Genomic DNA, 16,829 nt, shown 5'->3' on the forward strand with positions numbered 1-16,829 from the left:
TTGAGCTTGAGTTCGTCACCAAATGCTAGTGGTGACGTCCACATGGGGCGAAATCATTTTTTTCACTAACAAATTGCGAGATTTACATTAATTTGCATTGGTTAGCTTTAAAATTTAATAAAATGCAATAGAACTACCCTACTACCCTACTACTGACTAATAAGTATTAGCGATAGTATGGCCAGCTAATAAACATTTGGTTTTCTTAAAGTGAATGGAATCTGTATTAGTAGTGGGATCCAGTCACCGAAGCCTACCAGGTATTTTCAAATAGATCATGTAAATGAGCAGTAAAGAAAACAAATGTAAGAGCAAATGAATTTTAAGGGTCACTATAATAACCACAGCATATTTATACATTTACAAAGCTATAAAAATACTTTCACTCTTTTATTAGTAATCGCTATATCTAAGTGCCATGGTAAGAATTTTATATTTCTTACCGATCTTGGTAAGACAATAGTTTATTTTATTTTTCTCTGCATTACCGTGTAGTACTATTACCTAAAGGTTTAATTTTAATAGGGGCCTGATACGTATAAAGTTGTTTAAGAAATTTTTCAAAGTTAACAGAAAACATGTTTTAATACGTTTCGAACCAACTCTATATTATAACCTGAGGATCGTAAGGTCCTCTAAAGATAGTAGATGCCCACAATTGAACTCTTTAGAGCTAAAGAGATAATATAATAGAAACAAAAAAGTTGAGACTAAGAAGAGTTTATTGCAAGTATGGAGAAACAAAAGACACAACTAAGGATCTTCAAAGAGGTTTGGAGCTAAGGCGCAACAAGTAAAAGCTGTGCACAGGCGAGAACAAAACTTATAACCAAGAGTTTAAAATAGCAACAGAACTTGGAAAACTGAAAACAGTAAAAGAAAAAGGATCATAAAGAAGATCCAAGCGAAACGCACTATGTTATAAGCAAGGTAACAAAATCATATCAGAACGCAAATATAGTTATGAACGACTCAGAAAATGCGTTCGTCACAGCTAAAAATTATTCCGAGTAAATAAATGTAAGGCTATGAGCACATGCTAGATGACAGCACTCTTTCGCAGTTCCTTAAATAATTTATACTGTTGACATGCCCTCTTTTTTCCTTGTAGTAGGGCATAAATATTAATAGTAATTCTGAGCCCCAAAGTCAAACGTCATTTAAATCTTCAGAAGGTAACCTTAGTCACTTAGGTTATTTTAATAAAAAACCATTTTTTGTATATTTTGTTTATTTATTTTAGATTAATTTGTCTCAGTCATTTCCTAGTTGGTCAGAGTTTTTTTTAGTATACCTGTTCCTTCCAAATATCGTAATATTAATAAAAATTAAAAAAAAGCCGAACGATATATATAACATACTAAAAATGATGAACTAGAAAAACAAAAACTGAAAACAAATTTAAATTTGATTATGTAACAAAAGGCTAAAGTTGATTCGGAGGTAAAGTGTTTAAATTTAACAAATTAAAGAGAAACTAAGTGAGTTTTGATGGCAAAACAATAAACTCTTTACTATTTTTAACAGAGCTGAGAAAGTTAAAACCCGCTTATTACCGGTCGTTTAAAGTCATGCATCTTTTTTTTTTTATTAAAACATAAAACAAGATCTCCATTTAGGTCATAAGGATAATCGAAGCGCGTCCAGTATGCACTCTTGAACCTTAGCAATACAGTTTCGTTTTCGTATAAATTTAATAACTTATGTAACATAATGCTGGTAAAGTAACATAAAAAGTATATAAAAGTCTTAAAAAATCTTAAAGAACAAGGAAAGATAGAGAAATAAAAGAATTACTAAAACAAAAAACGTTAACGTTTACTTATTATATGACCGAAAAACATAAGATTTAAGGGCTGCATAGTCTGTACTAAATGCAATTAATATTAAAACTAATTTTGGTTATTTTCAAGGAAATTAAAAATAATTTTTGAAATTAAATACAGCTCATCAGCTTCTTTTTAACCCAATTTCATATGGGGATAGTAAATCCGTAAATTCTGATGCTCTATTCCTCGAAAGCTATGCCCGCTCATAGAACCAAAAGCCGTTATTATTCCACATGAACCTAATCCTTTGCCACCGCAGCGTACTCAGTGTTTTTAGTAAAGCTACCCCTTAAGATACCCTCCAGTCTTCACTATTGCTATCTACCACGCTTTATCATCCGAGCACAACCCCATGTAACCTCTTTTGCGTATAGCAACTCGTAGTTTATATGAAATGGAATGATTTTTAGTTATAATTAAATAGAAAAATTTTAAATTCCACAAAGTTTTTGTTGTAAAGATATAGATTCCGCGACTAATAATTTTTACTCCCAAATTAGATAAAATGTTACCAAAAACAAAGTATTAAAGCCATCGCAATCCCTCATAATTTGAGGATACATATGAAATTATCTTGTTAAACTAAAAGGAAAGAATTTAACTCGTAATATAACAATCTCTAGGAAGTGGGGACTAGCGCAAACCATGCCTGGGAACCTATAAACTTTTTTTTTTTAGTATATCTAAAGTGTAAATTTCCAACAATAAAGTTGATGGGAGCAGGCGGTCGAAGAGGTCCAGCGGGCATATTGCTAGCTGGTATTCAGGTGGTCTCCGGTATTTAGGTCCACCTCTCCTGTGGGTGGTTTTAACGGTTTTTTAACACCTAGGTAGAAAATTGGGGCTCGAGCTAGTTATATATATTTAAAATTTTCTTTTGAGCTTTAAGGGTTCTTTAACGATGCACAAGCACTCTAGACGTTAAGCTTCCAATACACTATCCTACAGACAGTTACCGACAACACCCCTGTCCGGCCCTGTGTAACAAAACAAATTGCTTAACTTGTCCTCTAGTCAAAAAAGCTAAAATTTCTTTGCGGTCCATATAGACTTAAAGGACGCCACAAACAAATGAACAAAAAAATCTCGGATATTAAGGCTAAATAGAATTTATATATACACCATTTTAGATATAATCTTGATAGATTAAACCTACTCTCAGTTGTGCGGAATCTATCTTATTTAACTACGCACTGTAAGTGGACCATACCACCACAGTATCCTCGTCAAAAGAGTCGTGATATTCACAGGTTTGCACTCCTGCCCCACCTCCTAAGTGGAGCCTAATGATTTAGCGCTAGGCGTCCCTAAAAAAATGGGCGTAGTATGCTAGTGGAAAAAAAAAAAAAAAACTAGAAATTAAAGCGATGTAATTTTTATTCTGTTGTTGACAACTTTTTGTTGTCCACTCTTGCCTTGTTTATTATGTATAGTAACGTTCCCTAGACAGTGTTAAGTTGGGATACGTTATATCCTATAATCTTGGGTAACACAGCTTGCAAGTAAAAAACCCCCTTTTCCAAGGTACTATAAAGGTCTTCAAGTATCGTCACCAACAATTCATTGCATGAAACATTGGTGCAGGCCATATATTCACTAGAAGAGGCGTTAAACTACTGTTAGCTTTTAGCATTCCTGATACCTTTTAATACTTACAGGTTAGTGTTTCTTCAGTTAGTGACTCTGTACCTTGCAACATCGTCAACATCAAATTTGGAAGTCCTCCATGAACAGCATTGCTACTGAGCAAGCAAGTTTTTGTATAAATTTAAAGTTAGCTCCAGCTGGGGGAACTGCTGGATTGCAGGTTATGGTTTTCTTTTGGTAACCAATTTTTTGTTAAAGAGTTGGTCTTCATTAACTTTATCCTTACCATCCAAGACTTCCCAAAGGTAGAACAGAAAACGTTTAGTTTGAAGTAAAAGGCAGTAAAATCAAAAGAAAGAGACCAAGGTCTTATAGAGGAAGGATATCTATGACGGTGTATAGAAGAGCACGCGGAGGAGCACATGCAAGGACACAGATGCATGCAGATCAATACGTGGAATGGGCATAAATAGCACATGATGCACTAAGAGCATGTATATTATTTCAAAATTTTCCCGAAGTGGTTGAAGAAGGCTAGAGGAAAATCCGCAAAACGTAAAAATTTAAACAAAAACAGTCTACGCAAGTGCTTTACTCGCCTGGGTGAAAACAGCATGATATCATATGCTATGGGCATTTGCGCGCAAGAACACTTTTAATAAACGACCTGAGGATTCTGCAACTTAATTATATTATTTAAAGCTCAGTTATTGCTATGTAAAAACGGGTAAAAAACCTCTAACTTCCGCTGGACACCAGGAAGTCTTTCATACAAGACCTAGACAGTCTCTCGCCTTAACGACACCTCTGCAAAGTGCTTTAAGTACGTTTTTTTCTCTTTTTCAACAGCTGCATTTTTTAATAAGCAACACTAGGACCGCGTTGAACAAAATCTAATTGTTTATTTAAGCGCTCTGTACTCTAGGATTTGTTTCCGTACATACAAGAAGTACCTTACAAACTAACTACCAAAAATAGCTAAAGGCCCCGTGCATGCACGTGAAAACTGTTCAGATACTTTAACTCTTTTGCTAGGTTAAATAAAAAAGGGTTGAGGCTCGGCTATGGTCTCTGAAGTATCTAACCAGGCTGCAGTTTCTGGTGAGTGTTTCGAAATTCACACTAAAGAGGATGGTGAAAATATCGAGTCTTTTCAGACGGGTCTTGAACGTGGAAAGAGCACAGAACCTGCTTCATCTCAGCTTCCTGCTTTCTCTTCTAGGGTAGTACTTAGCCCTGTAAAGCATGATGAATTACCCTTAGAGATTAACTCTGGACAAGCCTCGTTTTTACTCGAAGATACACCAATTTGCGAATTGGAAATATTTTCGAATGCAGATAATGTGAAAACAGAAGTTTCTTTATGCGGTACCGGTGAAGATAATTTTTCTAGTCAGGAGGTTTTGGAAATGAAGGTTTCCGAAGCAAACACACTTCCTTCGGGGAATTTTTTGCCTAGTTTAGATACTGAGGACACATCGAATTGCAATTCAGTTGACTCAGCCCTTTTGTTAAATAGTAAATGTTTTTATAAAGAAAATAAAGATGATCGTTCGGAAGTTGTTGGTACACTTTGTGCGGACATCTCAGGGATCACATTGAGCCTATCACCTGTTAGAGACTCTAGCGACTCAGAGGTAAAAATAGGGGACTTAGTACAAGAAAGCAGAAGTAGCGTTCCACACAAGAAGAATATAAACAATTTTGAAAACTTTTTTTCACGTAACCGTTCAAAAAGTAACCGTCAGCTTTATACCCGCGAAAGGTCATTTTCAGATTCTTCAGAGGCCTATGGCCACACTTGCAAGTACACATATAAAACTTATTATTATTTTTTTTAATAAATTACGTTTTTAACAACATACTATAATAAAGGACGGGGCAGAAGAAAATTAATTTTCTAGAAAAAGTTGCCATCGCTGATAAAGTGTGCTTACGTTCCGGCGCGTTTATTTAAAATATTAACATTCATATATATTGCTTTAGGGGAGGGAAATAGTTAAGGCCCCTAAAGAATGTCTTAAGCCTGATGTGCTAGATGCTAAAATAGAGTCTATTCGACTGAAAAACTTAAAGATTTTAGAGCGGCAAAAGATTGTCGAAGCTGACAAAGAGTGGGCCATTGAACAGAACAAACAGTACCGCAAACTTCTAGAAGAAGAATCAGAGGGAAATCCAGTTACTTCCTTAAGATACAACCCGAAATTCCTGCAAAACTTTTAAACTTTGCCTTCTTAGGATGTAAAACACTGGCCCAGTGGAAGACCCAAATTTTTTAAAAGGTGACTTTGTTATAGCTTTTTATAATTTGTTAACTTTATTTAACTAATAAAAAAACGGTAAAATCTTTTTATTTCTCCAGGGGCGAGAAAGTAAGAAGAAACCGTGCTAATTCTCGAGAGACTGACTTCCAATGGCGAGAAGAGAGGCGTAAAATTGACGAGGCGCGCATTCAAAGACAAACAGTGCTAAGCGAAGGTATGTGTTCTGCACGTTTTAGCGCGTGTCTCCTGCAGAGCGCTTCATGACTTTACCTCTCAAGATGGTCAAGCTCAGTGGGCGAGAGAGTGGGACAGGAAAAAAACTGGAGCAGTAAGCCGACTCCCGCAAACCTACGATGCCCGCCCTATAAACTCCTCAGGACAAAAAAAATCTTTGTAAACGACGACACTGAAATATTCTTGTTTATTGAGTTTCTGATCACTCGAATAGATGTTTTAATAGCGACTGTCTCGTGAGTTCAGTTGTAGTGGTGTAGTTGGTGATTGGAAACATGAAGTTCACTAGTTTTTCATGCACAACATACCTACGCGAATGCGGCTTACACCAGTAGATAACCAGGAAGTGGAATTTACAAAAGGCACCTTAACTTTCGACCTTTACTAGCTCGCCGATCAACGTTCTTCTGGGCACTTGTGCTTGTCTTTAGATTTTTAAGTTCTAGCCAACGACGCCTCATTTCGTTGAGGTTTTCTACATGAAGTTAAAAGAATTCCTTGCGAGACTAAAGCTTCATAACTCTACCTTCTTCGGTTATAGACGTTCTACTGCTGATCAGTTCGCGGAGTAGGTGGTGGTAAAAGTCACTATCGTCATAGATATTTTCATTTTCTTGAGTATCCTCGCCTGCCTCGCCCAAGATTTCAAACTTAGCCCGCTTAACTTGAGACCGTTTGACTAGTTTTTCTTTATCAAGCATAACCGTTTCCACTTGTTGGTGTATAGACTTCCGGTGGCTCGCATTTAGTCACCGTGTGTGGGGCACCCACGATATAATAAGACCTTGTTGAATACTTTCAAGGGCTTCTGCAAAGATGCTTTCGACGAGGAAAAAGCAGCCTTCCTGCTCCAGGAGTCGATAACAGAGCGCTGATGTTCGAAAACGCTATTATGGTTAAATTAGAAGCGCTACTTAAAAAGAACGCGCTAGGCCGACCTTTCGTCTATGTTTTTAATGTGTTCCCAAAAATTTTTTAAATCACCACTTAAGGTTGGAATGCTTAACGACTGCTCCTCCTTCCTTAAGTGTTTCGTGATACACTAAAAAAAAAAGATGGAAAACAGTGTCAACGGAAATTAATAAACATGTGGAAGAAAATACATCTTGAAGAATAAAAAGTTCTAAAAGGGTAGAAGTCAGTTTTTTTCTGGATAGGTCCAGCTGTTTATTTATGGCTTCGGGGGCAGAATTCCTTAAACCTAAGTAAAGGTCACCCTAATTTTTTAAAAAATTAGGCCGGCTATAGTAACTCACACTAGCAAAAGTTACCTGAGGAAACTGGTGGGCTAGTGTCGCTAGTGGTTGCAAACGAATTCTTAACTTAATTAAAGACTCCCAGAAACTTATTTGCAGCTTTGCTTGCTGTCCTTTCAATGTAATATTCTCATCGAACTTATGAATCTGAATGCTGTTACAGAAAGTAAACTTAAACCTTGCAAATTTCAAAGATAAAAATACTCGTCTTTTTTAGCAATCTCGCATACTTCCTTAAACAAATCATATTTATTTCTGTTTTCAACGCTCTACAGAGAAATTGATTAACAAGTGAACGCGCAAAGTTCTGAGTCGCGAAAAAAAAATTTCAACGTTTAAAGTAAGAGAAGATTCGGCTGAATCTTTAAGCTTTTCCTTCTTATCAGTAAGAGGTGAACATAGGTTTGCCTTTGGCATAGACTCTTTAAGGCTGCCTCCCTCAAAATTAAACTTTTCTTCGATTGCTTCACGATCAACTCTTCTACCAATATAGGTTTCATCTTGTAGGGCTAGATTGAGTGAAACGGTACTTTTAAAGGGCCCTACCTCTAATTCGCAATCTAAAAAAACTAAAGTGTTATAAACTAAAGACTAATACTGTAGAGTGTTAACCTTTTAAATCGGGAAGTTCTTCAGAGGAATTATGTATTTGATATTGAATTTCGTCAGCGAGAAGCTCTAGTTGAAAAACAATATATGCCTTCACATGCAAACACTGTGTCAGATAATAGATACCGGCGTCAATGGGGGCAGGATTTCTAAGCGCAGCCAAGCGATCAGTCAATTTTTGCTTCATATGAGGATAAGACTAGAAAAACGCTACGAGTTAAGCGTTGTGGCTTTAATTTTAGTTAGTCAAAGCACGTGGATTCTCCCTTTTAGCTACTGTGGCGGCCAGCATTCGTGACATGGACTTCTTTTAAAAAGAAAAAAGGAAACACTGTTAGCAGCTAAAACGGTACAAGCGTTGAAGTGCATGCAGAGGTACTTTACCAGCATAATACTATAAAAGAACCAGTTTGTAAGTTTATATCGCAGGCGAAGACTGACATAAAAGAGTTATTTCTTGCTTTGTACGGGAAAACAAATAATATGGCCTTCATTTTGTTTTAGATTAAATACAACAAAGTAGCAAGTACGTTGTTAATTAAATAGCTAAGCTCTTTGGCAGTTTCACTGCTAAACGGGTGACGAGTCTGGTAACAAAAGACAACAACAGAGTACAAAATATCTCTAAATCAAACAAAATTACATCAATAGGTAACAAAACCGCATTACCATATTACATCACAAAATAGAAAATATAATTGCTAAAAAAATTATTTATTAAAATCATGAAATGTAACAGACACTAAAAAATATTAGCGAAAGGCCATCAAGAAACAATTATAAAAATCCAACATAAGTAACAGAAACAGTTAAATTTTTACCGGAAAAATGACCCATTAACAAGTTAATCACAGTAATCTAACCAATAAAAAAAAAAACAGAACGGGAAAAAATTTTTTTTTTTTAAACTGATGAGTATGAGGGATCGAGTGCTGTTATGTGCTTATATAAGTGCAGCCCAAGCATGCGCTGCAACTATATTTTTACCCTGTTGCTCTTATTATTTGTAAGATTGGTTTAGTACTCCTAGAGAGTCCACTATTTCCAGGTAATTTTCCACAGCGCTCTAGTTCTTCGAACACATATATTATGTCACATTAAAGTCTAGAGTTTTTTATGACATTGTATAACCGTTTAGTTTTACAATATATTCTCAAGTACTCCCGGGCTGTCAAATTAACAAACACGAAAACAATAAGTTGATTCCAATTTTTTTTACTTTGATACAAATAAAACAAGGTAAAAATAAATTATAAAAATTTATTCGGGGTGGATCTAAACCCCCACTTCGCGTAGTTCTGTCGATTCAACTATAGCGCCTTAATTATATGGTAAAAAGAATAGGAATAGAACTCTTCGTTGAAATGCTTCGCACTACACCCGAAAGATTTTAGCCTCTTAAGCAAGAACGTTATTTTTTTATGGTTTTGTACGCTACTTAAGGCGCACGCGTACGCAATCTTCAATTTTTTCCAACTTTTGATTGGACATGCATTTACCCTTAATGTACCATTCAAGTCAATTTAGTCAAAACGCTCTTAGCTAGCACTGAAAAAAATAAAATAACAAATATGAAAATAATTTTTTGAATTCTCGTAAAGATATCAATACGGTAAGGAAAATGAGCAATGAAGTGTGGTTGTTTTATGAACCTTTATTTTTATTAATATGGGGTGTGCTCATAAGGAGTGGGGCCCAGCCTAGATGTATTGCTAATCTGACATGCGTCCCCCAGCTATATTTTCGCTAACTAGATTAATTTAAGTTGCCACCAACGCATTTTTACATGTCCATAACTTATATTTATGTTTCTGCAGTTTAACAGATATCGTAGGCTAATTATTTTAAATAATGGCGGATTCTAGCTTCTTTTTAACAAAGCGCCCGCTGCTTGGTACCACTTTAAAAAATATTCTACTCTAGCATTTTAGTTACCAAGTTATAAGTCCTTTTCTCGCCCGTGCTCAGATTTGACTCAGTTGTGTTCTAGCCCCATCCTTATTTTATGATCTCTGTTGTGTCTTACCTCCATGCTCTCTTTAAGGTCCTCCTAGTTTTACTTTTTTTGATTTTTCTATTTTATCTATCCTTAGCTCTTAATGAGTTTGAATGTGAGCATTTACTTTAGAAAAATCTTATGACCTCTTGGAGTTGCAACTTTGAACGCCAAAGCATCTTCATATAAACACTAGCTTTTTCTTTTGACCACAATAGTTTGTTTTTCTCTAATAAAATAACAGTATTTTTTCTGGAGTTACTGTTTTCTATATAACAAATTCAACCTTACATTTATAAAAGCTATTAATATATATTTGGTCAGAATGCTACACGTTAACTTTACTAGGACCAACAATGTCGCTTAAACCGTTATTTTATTATTACTTTTAAATATATCTAGCAGTTTTTCACTAAATAGATTTTTTGATTAAGAATGAATTACTGGTGGTAACCAATTTTTACAATAAAAACCAAGAAAGTTATCAACAAGTTTATAATAAGAGAAAAACCAACCTCAGTGAATATTATGAGTGAGGATTTATGAAATTCAGTAAAAACTTTTCACCCCCCGAGGCTTTGCTTTTTCAATGCTGGCCCAGAATTCTAACTTGGTTAATAAAAAAAAAAAAAATGCGTAAATAAGTTAATTGGTGCTTTGCGGTTTGTCGTAGGAGCTCTTTCCCTTGATACGCCAATTATTTATAATAGTTTTACTTATTCCTCTTTGCCAGATGTACCCATAACTTTTTAAAACAGTATTAGTCTCAATTTGTCATAAAAACTAATTAGGACTTTCCACCTAAGTATTATTGACTACGTGGTTACCACGACCGGCTGAACAAACCCAGATACCTCATCAAGAATAATTGAAAATTTTTAAATACCAGAAATAATAGGAGATATATTATCAACGAAAGTATGATACCTTATTGTGGTAAACATTTTATTTAGTAAGAAAAGTGTCGGTTAGTAAAAATTGGGTCTACTTACATCGGTAATGGATATACCATCTCCTTCGGTATTTATACCGGAATAAGCAATTACTGTGATGTAAAAGGCAAGTATATATCAGTGATAACGTACTGTAATGCCTGAGCAATCTAATGTATCCCCTACGAAGAATATATTTTTTTAACTACTTTTCGTCAATTCCTTTACTCTCCCAAATAGCTGAACATGACTATTATGCTTCAGTCAGTATATCCAAGAAGGTCGAACGCTGAAGACGAGAGAAACTTTGTATGATTATTAAATTGACAACATTTTTATTAAAATGGAGAAATAACGTAATTTTTTTACTCTTAAAAACTAGCTATTAAGCATATTCGGAAATTAAAATTGAGCTATTACGCAATCTAGACATTTGCAACTTGCAATAAAGGTATGGCAATGGAACTAACTCTGTTAGATGGTGAACACAAAGGACAAAAAGCCTGTAAAAAGTGGGAGATAGCCTACTCTCCCCATTAATCATCGTAACTGTAAAAAACACTTTGCATTTAGTTTAAAAACGTTGATTGGTCCTTAAGTTTACTATAGTTAAAAAAAACCTGGAATTTTAAAACTCTTTTCTTACCTTAGGTAAAATAGGGCAGTTTTCAAGTTAAATATTCTGCTCGGAAGGCGAAATCATATATTGGCTTACAATTTAACAAAAATAACATCGTAAAGCTTGCGGAAAGAAAGGCCCGCTTATAGATAATATGGGGTTTCATCTCAGAAACTTTTTATCGACTGCAGTGCTTTTAGTAAGTAATGTATTGTCAATGTTTATTTATTTGGACAGGTTAATTGTAAAAATAATATTTCGTTTGTTATACACGTTTTTTACCTTAATTAACCATTTTCAAGAATTTATCTTAATAATTGCGTAAATTTTGCCTTCTTAAACTTTACACACATGGTTTATGGGGAATAGTTTTATATATAATTTCTTTAGAGGGGTTTTGTAACGCGTGCAATTTCACAGAGCTATTGGTTGTACTAGCCTGTAGGCGACAAGACCACATCCTCTTTTAGTATAGAGAGCCCATAAAACTTAGAATCCTATTACCTTCTTGTAAGTTACGTTCAACCACGAGTGAATGGTACATGTAAAAAAAAGGTACTCCGAATGCACCCGAAGTGAAATTTAATTAAATAGACACCTAGTTCTCGTCCCTCTCCTTTTGTCGCCTTAGCTGTGTATATGTTATAATAGAGGTCATGTGCTTGTACCCAATGGAGAAATCGATGTCTATAATTGTGCGAATTTCATTTGTGGTTGTACTTTTAAAAATAACTTTTATAGCTTTATTCTTGTTTCACTCCTTAAGTACGATGTAGGTTGTGATGAGATAGCCATTTCATTTTGAGTAATCGCGAAAATGCTATGCGTAAAACTATTATAAAGACAGTGATGCACGTCTACATTTATTTACTGATCCTTACTTTATTTATGTTAAAAACATAAACCCTACACCAATTGTTGTTGGAATTCTCATTATGCGACTCAATAAGGTATTGTTAGTATACTTTATTTAAAATTAGAGGTATACTGTCTTAAAAACACCCAAGCGCCTTTTCTTACGATCAGTAAGCTTATTAAAAAAAAAAAGAAAAGAAATTAATTGATCACTTTATAATGTTAAAACAAATTTAATAAGTAAAATGGTATGAAAATTACTTTTCGTTTGGTAATTAAATGTGGTAAATCACTAATATTATTAGATTAAGTGCTCTTAAGAAAAATTAGAGGCTTGGCATCTTAAAGTTAAACACAGTTCTTAAAAAGTTAATTGCACATAGCACTAAAGAACTAGTTGTTAATATTGATTGAATAGAAAGTGGCCCTTTTTGCGAAAATTGACAACTTTGTAAGCGTGTTATAGAACAAAATTTTTAAGTGCATTCAAGGTAAAGCCTCGATTATAAATCTGGTTGCCTTAAGGCAACTATGCATGTGTTCATGCTTCATATGTGAGTATAGTGGATACAGCGCCTAATACCTTATATATATTATTAAAAAAAAGCTTAGACTACTAATTTAATTAATATTCACGTCCTTTCTTATTCCAGGTAACACCTCTCTCTAGCGCTTTAATTAGATTGCTATAGTGAAAGAAATAATTAAACAACTTTTTACATTGTGAGTGTCGTGGGGAGCGGCGCGGATATATATAATAGTACTAGTACTATGCCACAAGCATAGTACTAGGAACAGACACTATCCAAAACACCGAAGCTGAGTCTAAGCCCATACTGTTGGAGCTTTTTTTTCGGTTCTACTCTACCTGAAGTCGCTGTGGGGCTAAACGTGGCTTCCACCTCTCTGTGAACTGCACATGAAAATTTAATTTTATAGTTCTGGTTATTTCCTAATTTCACACTTGTAATTTCACTAGAATTTAACTATAGTGCCTATAACAAAATTAGGTAAAGAAAAGGATACAAATCCTTTCAAAGAACCCTGCGCTAGTGGCAGAGGTTGAAATTAGCTTGTAAATGTGCAAGGGCGTTACATAAACCCAAACAAAATTAATTCTCGCCAATCGAATGAATCTACTTTAAAAAGTATGCATCTAATTAATCTTGAATCCTTAAATTGAGGGGAACTTAAAAATTTTAAAAGTATGCTTATACCCTCCTTATACTCGCTTCAAAATAGTTGGTTGTAGTCTACAAAGGCTCTCTTATTGGATACGCTTGAGTGCGTTATTTAAGCAGCCGTGTGTTTTTCTAGAACAGTAATTTCCCAAACTAAAATCGAAGAGACGGGCCATAGTAAGCAATTTCCTTGGTTTTAACTCAACTACATAATTTTAAAGTGCATGACCCTTGTTTTTTAAAGTTCTATTTATAAAGGATGTTTTAATTATATTAAAATATACTCTTTGAAGACAATCGTCTACAAAAGGGGCAGGAGCAAGTCAGCTTAGCTTACACATACCCATCAAGCATCCTACAGTAGCCAGATAAGAGCTGGATGCCTTTGTTGGGGAATTTTCAAATCTAAAAAATCAATACTGCAGGGGCGATAAGGAACTAACATATACCCATTACCAAACTTCGACAGTTTTGTTGAAAATAAGGTCATAGTAAAAGGTTAATTAAACAACAAGCTGACACCGAAACGAAAAGAGGTATAGTAAATAGTATTAATATAGCTCTCTTATTTTAAGCCTTGACTCTAAATGCGCACGACCTATATACGCTTAGGGCTTATATAAAAGCTTTTGAACAGTGAACAATAAGAGGAATGGCTGCAAGCTACGGATCAGGAAATAAAAGAGTTGATAGCATTTGAATTTCACTACTTAGCAATCTTTCCTATAATATATTTAAAGTCAGTATATGGGCTAGGAATTTTCTTAGGATTTTTAATGAAATTACTCTGAAACTCTCATTTTAAGACAAAGCTTAATTATTAGATTTTCTCAATGCCTGGCGACCTCTGTGGGAATGGGCGTTATGCAGTTAGATATATTGACACACTCTTTTACAGAGGAGGAGAGATACATGGAAATGCCGGGTGGCGTTAATATCGAAAGCAGTTAAATGCGTCCAACTGTGTAAGTCCATCCCGGATTATAAAAACATTACTGTTTAAGATGGTTGAAGCAAATTTGGAAGCCAGCGCAAACGTGGTGATTAGATTAGTTAGAACCTTATTGAAGAAAAATAATGTTACAGGGAATTTTTAAAATTTTTTTATTAATATAATAGTTGGTATTTTTGGATAATCTTGGTCTCTAGAGAGGAAAGGGGCACCAGGTTACTACCTTATATAGGTTAGAGATGTTAACGGTATTAAATATATCTTCTAGTGTTTAGCTATTCCGGTAAATTAAACTTAGGAAGTTAAGCGGCTTAATAAAAATTTTAATGAATAACAAAAGTTTTCTTTACCTATATATAGTTTAAGTGTATAATCCCCACGTAAGCTATAAGTAGATTTCTCTAGAATTATACTGAAAAGAATTATTAATAACAGGTGTTACCAAAAGATTTACTACCTTATTAATATAACGCTTGCTAACAATTAGATTTATTTTATAAAAGTGTGAAGAAGAAAAAAAAAATTGCAATGGTTCAGTTGGGAGTTGAAGTGGCGGTTTGTTTTACGTCGAGTGGGAGCAGAAGGTAAAAGTGACAGATTGTCCATAAACACCATGAAACATAATCAAAGAGAAAAGGGGATCACAGTTCCGTCATAAAATTAAGACCGAGATACCAATTAATTACTGAGTAAATTTGATGCTAGAAACTTAAATGCAGAAGCTGACGTAGCTCATATGTATGAAAAGTGGTTTACACTTGATTTAAAAAAAATCTGTTCGTTTTCAAGAAGTTTATTTAATAAAACTCTGATGTTATACCAATAATTACAAGCCATACAACCTTTTAGAAATTACTCCAAAACATTTTTTTGCCAAATTATTAAAAAGGAACATTAAATTAGAAAGGTGTCGAACTTAAGATATTCTACACTGAAAGTAGTGAGAGGGTGTTTAAAGCATTACCATATATTATTTATTTTAAATAAAGAACCGTTTATTTCAAGTTAGTTAGTCCCTTTGTAGTGAGGGGATGAGGGAGTGGTGCGAAAAAGATATTGGAGCTGGTAATTGAGGAACGAAATAACCAAAATCCCCTCTAAACAAACTTCTAACATTTGTAAATCTTACAGACCATCAAAACTATTATGTTATAAAGTAAAGTGAAGTAAAATAGTATATAGTACATTGCTAAAGGTTACAAGAAGAGATAGCTAAAACTTAGAAGCACTAATAATTTATTTGATAGCCCTTGAGTGGCCACGAGCAGCACGACACCCACCGCCACCTAACAAGTGTAAATAAGGAAGGGCGCGGTACGCACTATATGATAAAAGGGAGACAACCAATTTTGTAGTTTTTAATAGTATTAATTCTTGCCCTCATTACGCTAGTATAATACATAATAACTATAGAGCCTACGCCAATGACTTGGAAATAGGAAAGAAGAAGGAACAGGTTTACTGAATTGCTTAATTGCTACACCCGTACAACGAGGTAGAAGGTAGTGTTATACAAGCCTTTATACACTAGTTAAGAAAAGCATTAAACGCATCACCTGGTATTCTATAATAGCCGCTATTAGCTATAATTATCACTAGATACACATAAATTCCTCACGACACGTCTGCATCTCGTAACTATACAAAAGGAGAAAAACCAAATTAACACATAGAACAGCGGTTTCGTGTCTGTGTAATGTATAGTATTTTGGCGTATTATCCATTTTTGATTTTTCCATTAATGGACATATCCAATTTTTGGTGTTTATATTTTAACGAGGTGCAAACCATGCCATAAAAATTTTTATTTTTCGTAAAATTTTTTTTTATGTGAGGATCGAGCGCTGCATGTGCTTATGTAAATTAGTACATGCACGCGCTACTACTATTTGTATACCTTATTTTTATTACGTTAAAGTTGGTTCGGTGCCTCTAGAGAGTTCAGTAAATATTAAACAAAGTTCTTCGATGCGTTTAGTTTTTCGACCACATAATTATATTACTGTAAAGTCTATAGTAATTCTTATTATTCTATACCGTATTATTCTATTTTTAATATCGAGGCTACCGGCCTGTAAAACAACGTTTGTAAAAAACACAAAAAGTTGTGTTTTTGTTTTTGCTTAATTATTTAATTTATTTGCCAATAATTTGTTTAAATGCTTGTTACACACCATCTTCTTATAACTTTTATTTAGTCTCGTGACCTCATACGGTCAGCCATCAACTACACTTCACACATTAAAAATATTAATTTTTTACAAACCTATCCATAATTACAATACTTTTTTATGCCCAGTTCAAAGTAATTTATAATATGCACAAACTTAACCGAAGAAAAAACTTAATTCTCATTTTAAAGCTTCACCTATAGTGACTTTTGTCTGTTTTACCTCTTGATGCTTCTTTGCCCCATTTGTTGGGTCTCCCTAGTGAAAGCCTATTATACGGCAAAAATATATGTTTAACCATATATAATTAACTTTTAAAGTGACACAAAATGAAGGCGAAGATT

General features: G+C 34.4%; 2 protein-coding genes and 1 long non-coding RNA gene across 5 annotated transcripts; 2 read left to right on the forward strand and 1 right to left on the reverse strand.

The window, feature by feature from the left end:
- Positions 1-4,480: 4,480 nt before the first annotated feature.
- Positions 4,481-6,077, forward strand: LOC135121314 (uncharacterized). The gene is made up of 6 exons (XM_064045632.1): positions 4,481-5,223; positions 5,292-5,343; positions 5,403-5,594; positions 5,655-5,698; positions 5,779-5,894; positions 5,959-6,077. Exons 1-6 carry the CDS (start codon positions 4,481-4,483, stop codon positions 6,075-6,077), a joined length of 1,266 nt encoding a protein of 421 aa, XP_063901702.1.
- LOC135121307 (protein AATF-like) lies at positions 5,856-8,838 on the reverse strand. 3 transcript variants are annotated; one of them, XM_064045626.1, is made up of 11 exons: positions 8,767-8,838; positions 7,783-8,083; positions 7,504-7,730; positions 7,375-7,439; positions 7,186-7,324; positions 7,018-7,131; positions 6,853-6,956; positions 6,699-6,801; positions 6,441-6,642; positions 6,281-6,389; positions 5,856-6,222 (listed from the first exon to the last, which is right to left on the reverse strand). In XM_064045626.1, the coding sequence occupies exons 2-11, from the start codon at positions 7,964-7,966 to the stop codon at positions 6,117-6,119; spliced, it is 1,353 nt and encodes a 450-aa protein (XP_063901696.1). In that variant the 5' UTR covers positions 7,967-8,083; positions 8,767-8,838; the 3' UTR covers positions 5,856-6,116. The 3 variants fall into 3 exon arrangements, with proteins under 3 accessions (XP_063901696.1, XP_063901697.1, XP_063901695.1); XM_064045627.1 differs by lacking the exon at positions 8,767-8,838 and having other exon boundaries at positions 7,783-7,848; positions 7,906-8,146; XM_064045625.1 differs by lacking the exon at positions 8,767-8,838 and having other exon boundaries at positions 7,783-8,146.
- A 773-nt stretch (positions 8,839-9,611) lies between these two features.
- Positions 9,612-9,966, forward strand: LOC135121309 (uncharacterized). Its single transcript, XR_010278920.1, has 3 exons — positions 9,612-9,673; positions 9,748-9,823; positions 9,873-9,966. It is a non-coding gene; the product is annotated as an uncharacterized LOC135121309 (long non-coding RNA).
- The last annotated feature ends 6,863 nt before the right edge of the window (positions 9,967-16,829 follow it).

This window comes from Zophobas morio, unplaced genomic scaffold (assembly GCF_036711695.1).
Source record: "Zophobas morio isolate AGI-343-1 ecotype UQ-CSIRO unplaced genomic scaffold, CSIRO_AGI_Zmor_V1 ptg000548l, whole genome shotgun sequence".
NCBI classification, from domain to species: Eukaryota; Metazoa; Arthropoda; class Insecta; order Coleoptera; family Tenebrionidae; genus Zophobas; species Zophobas morio.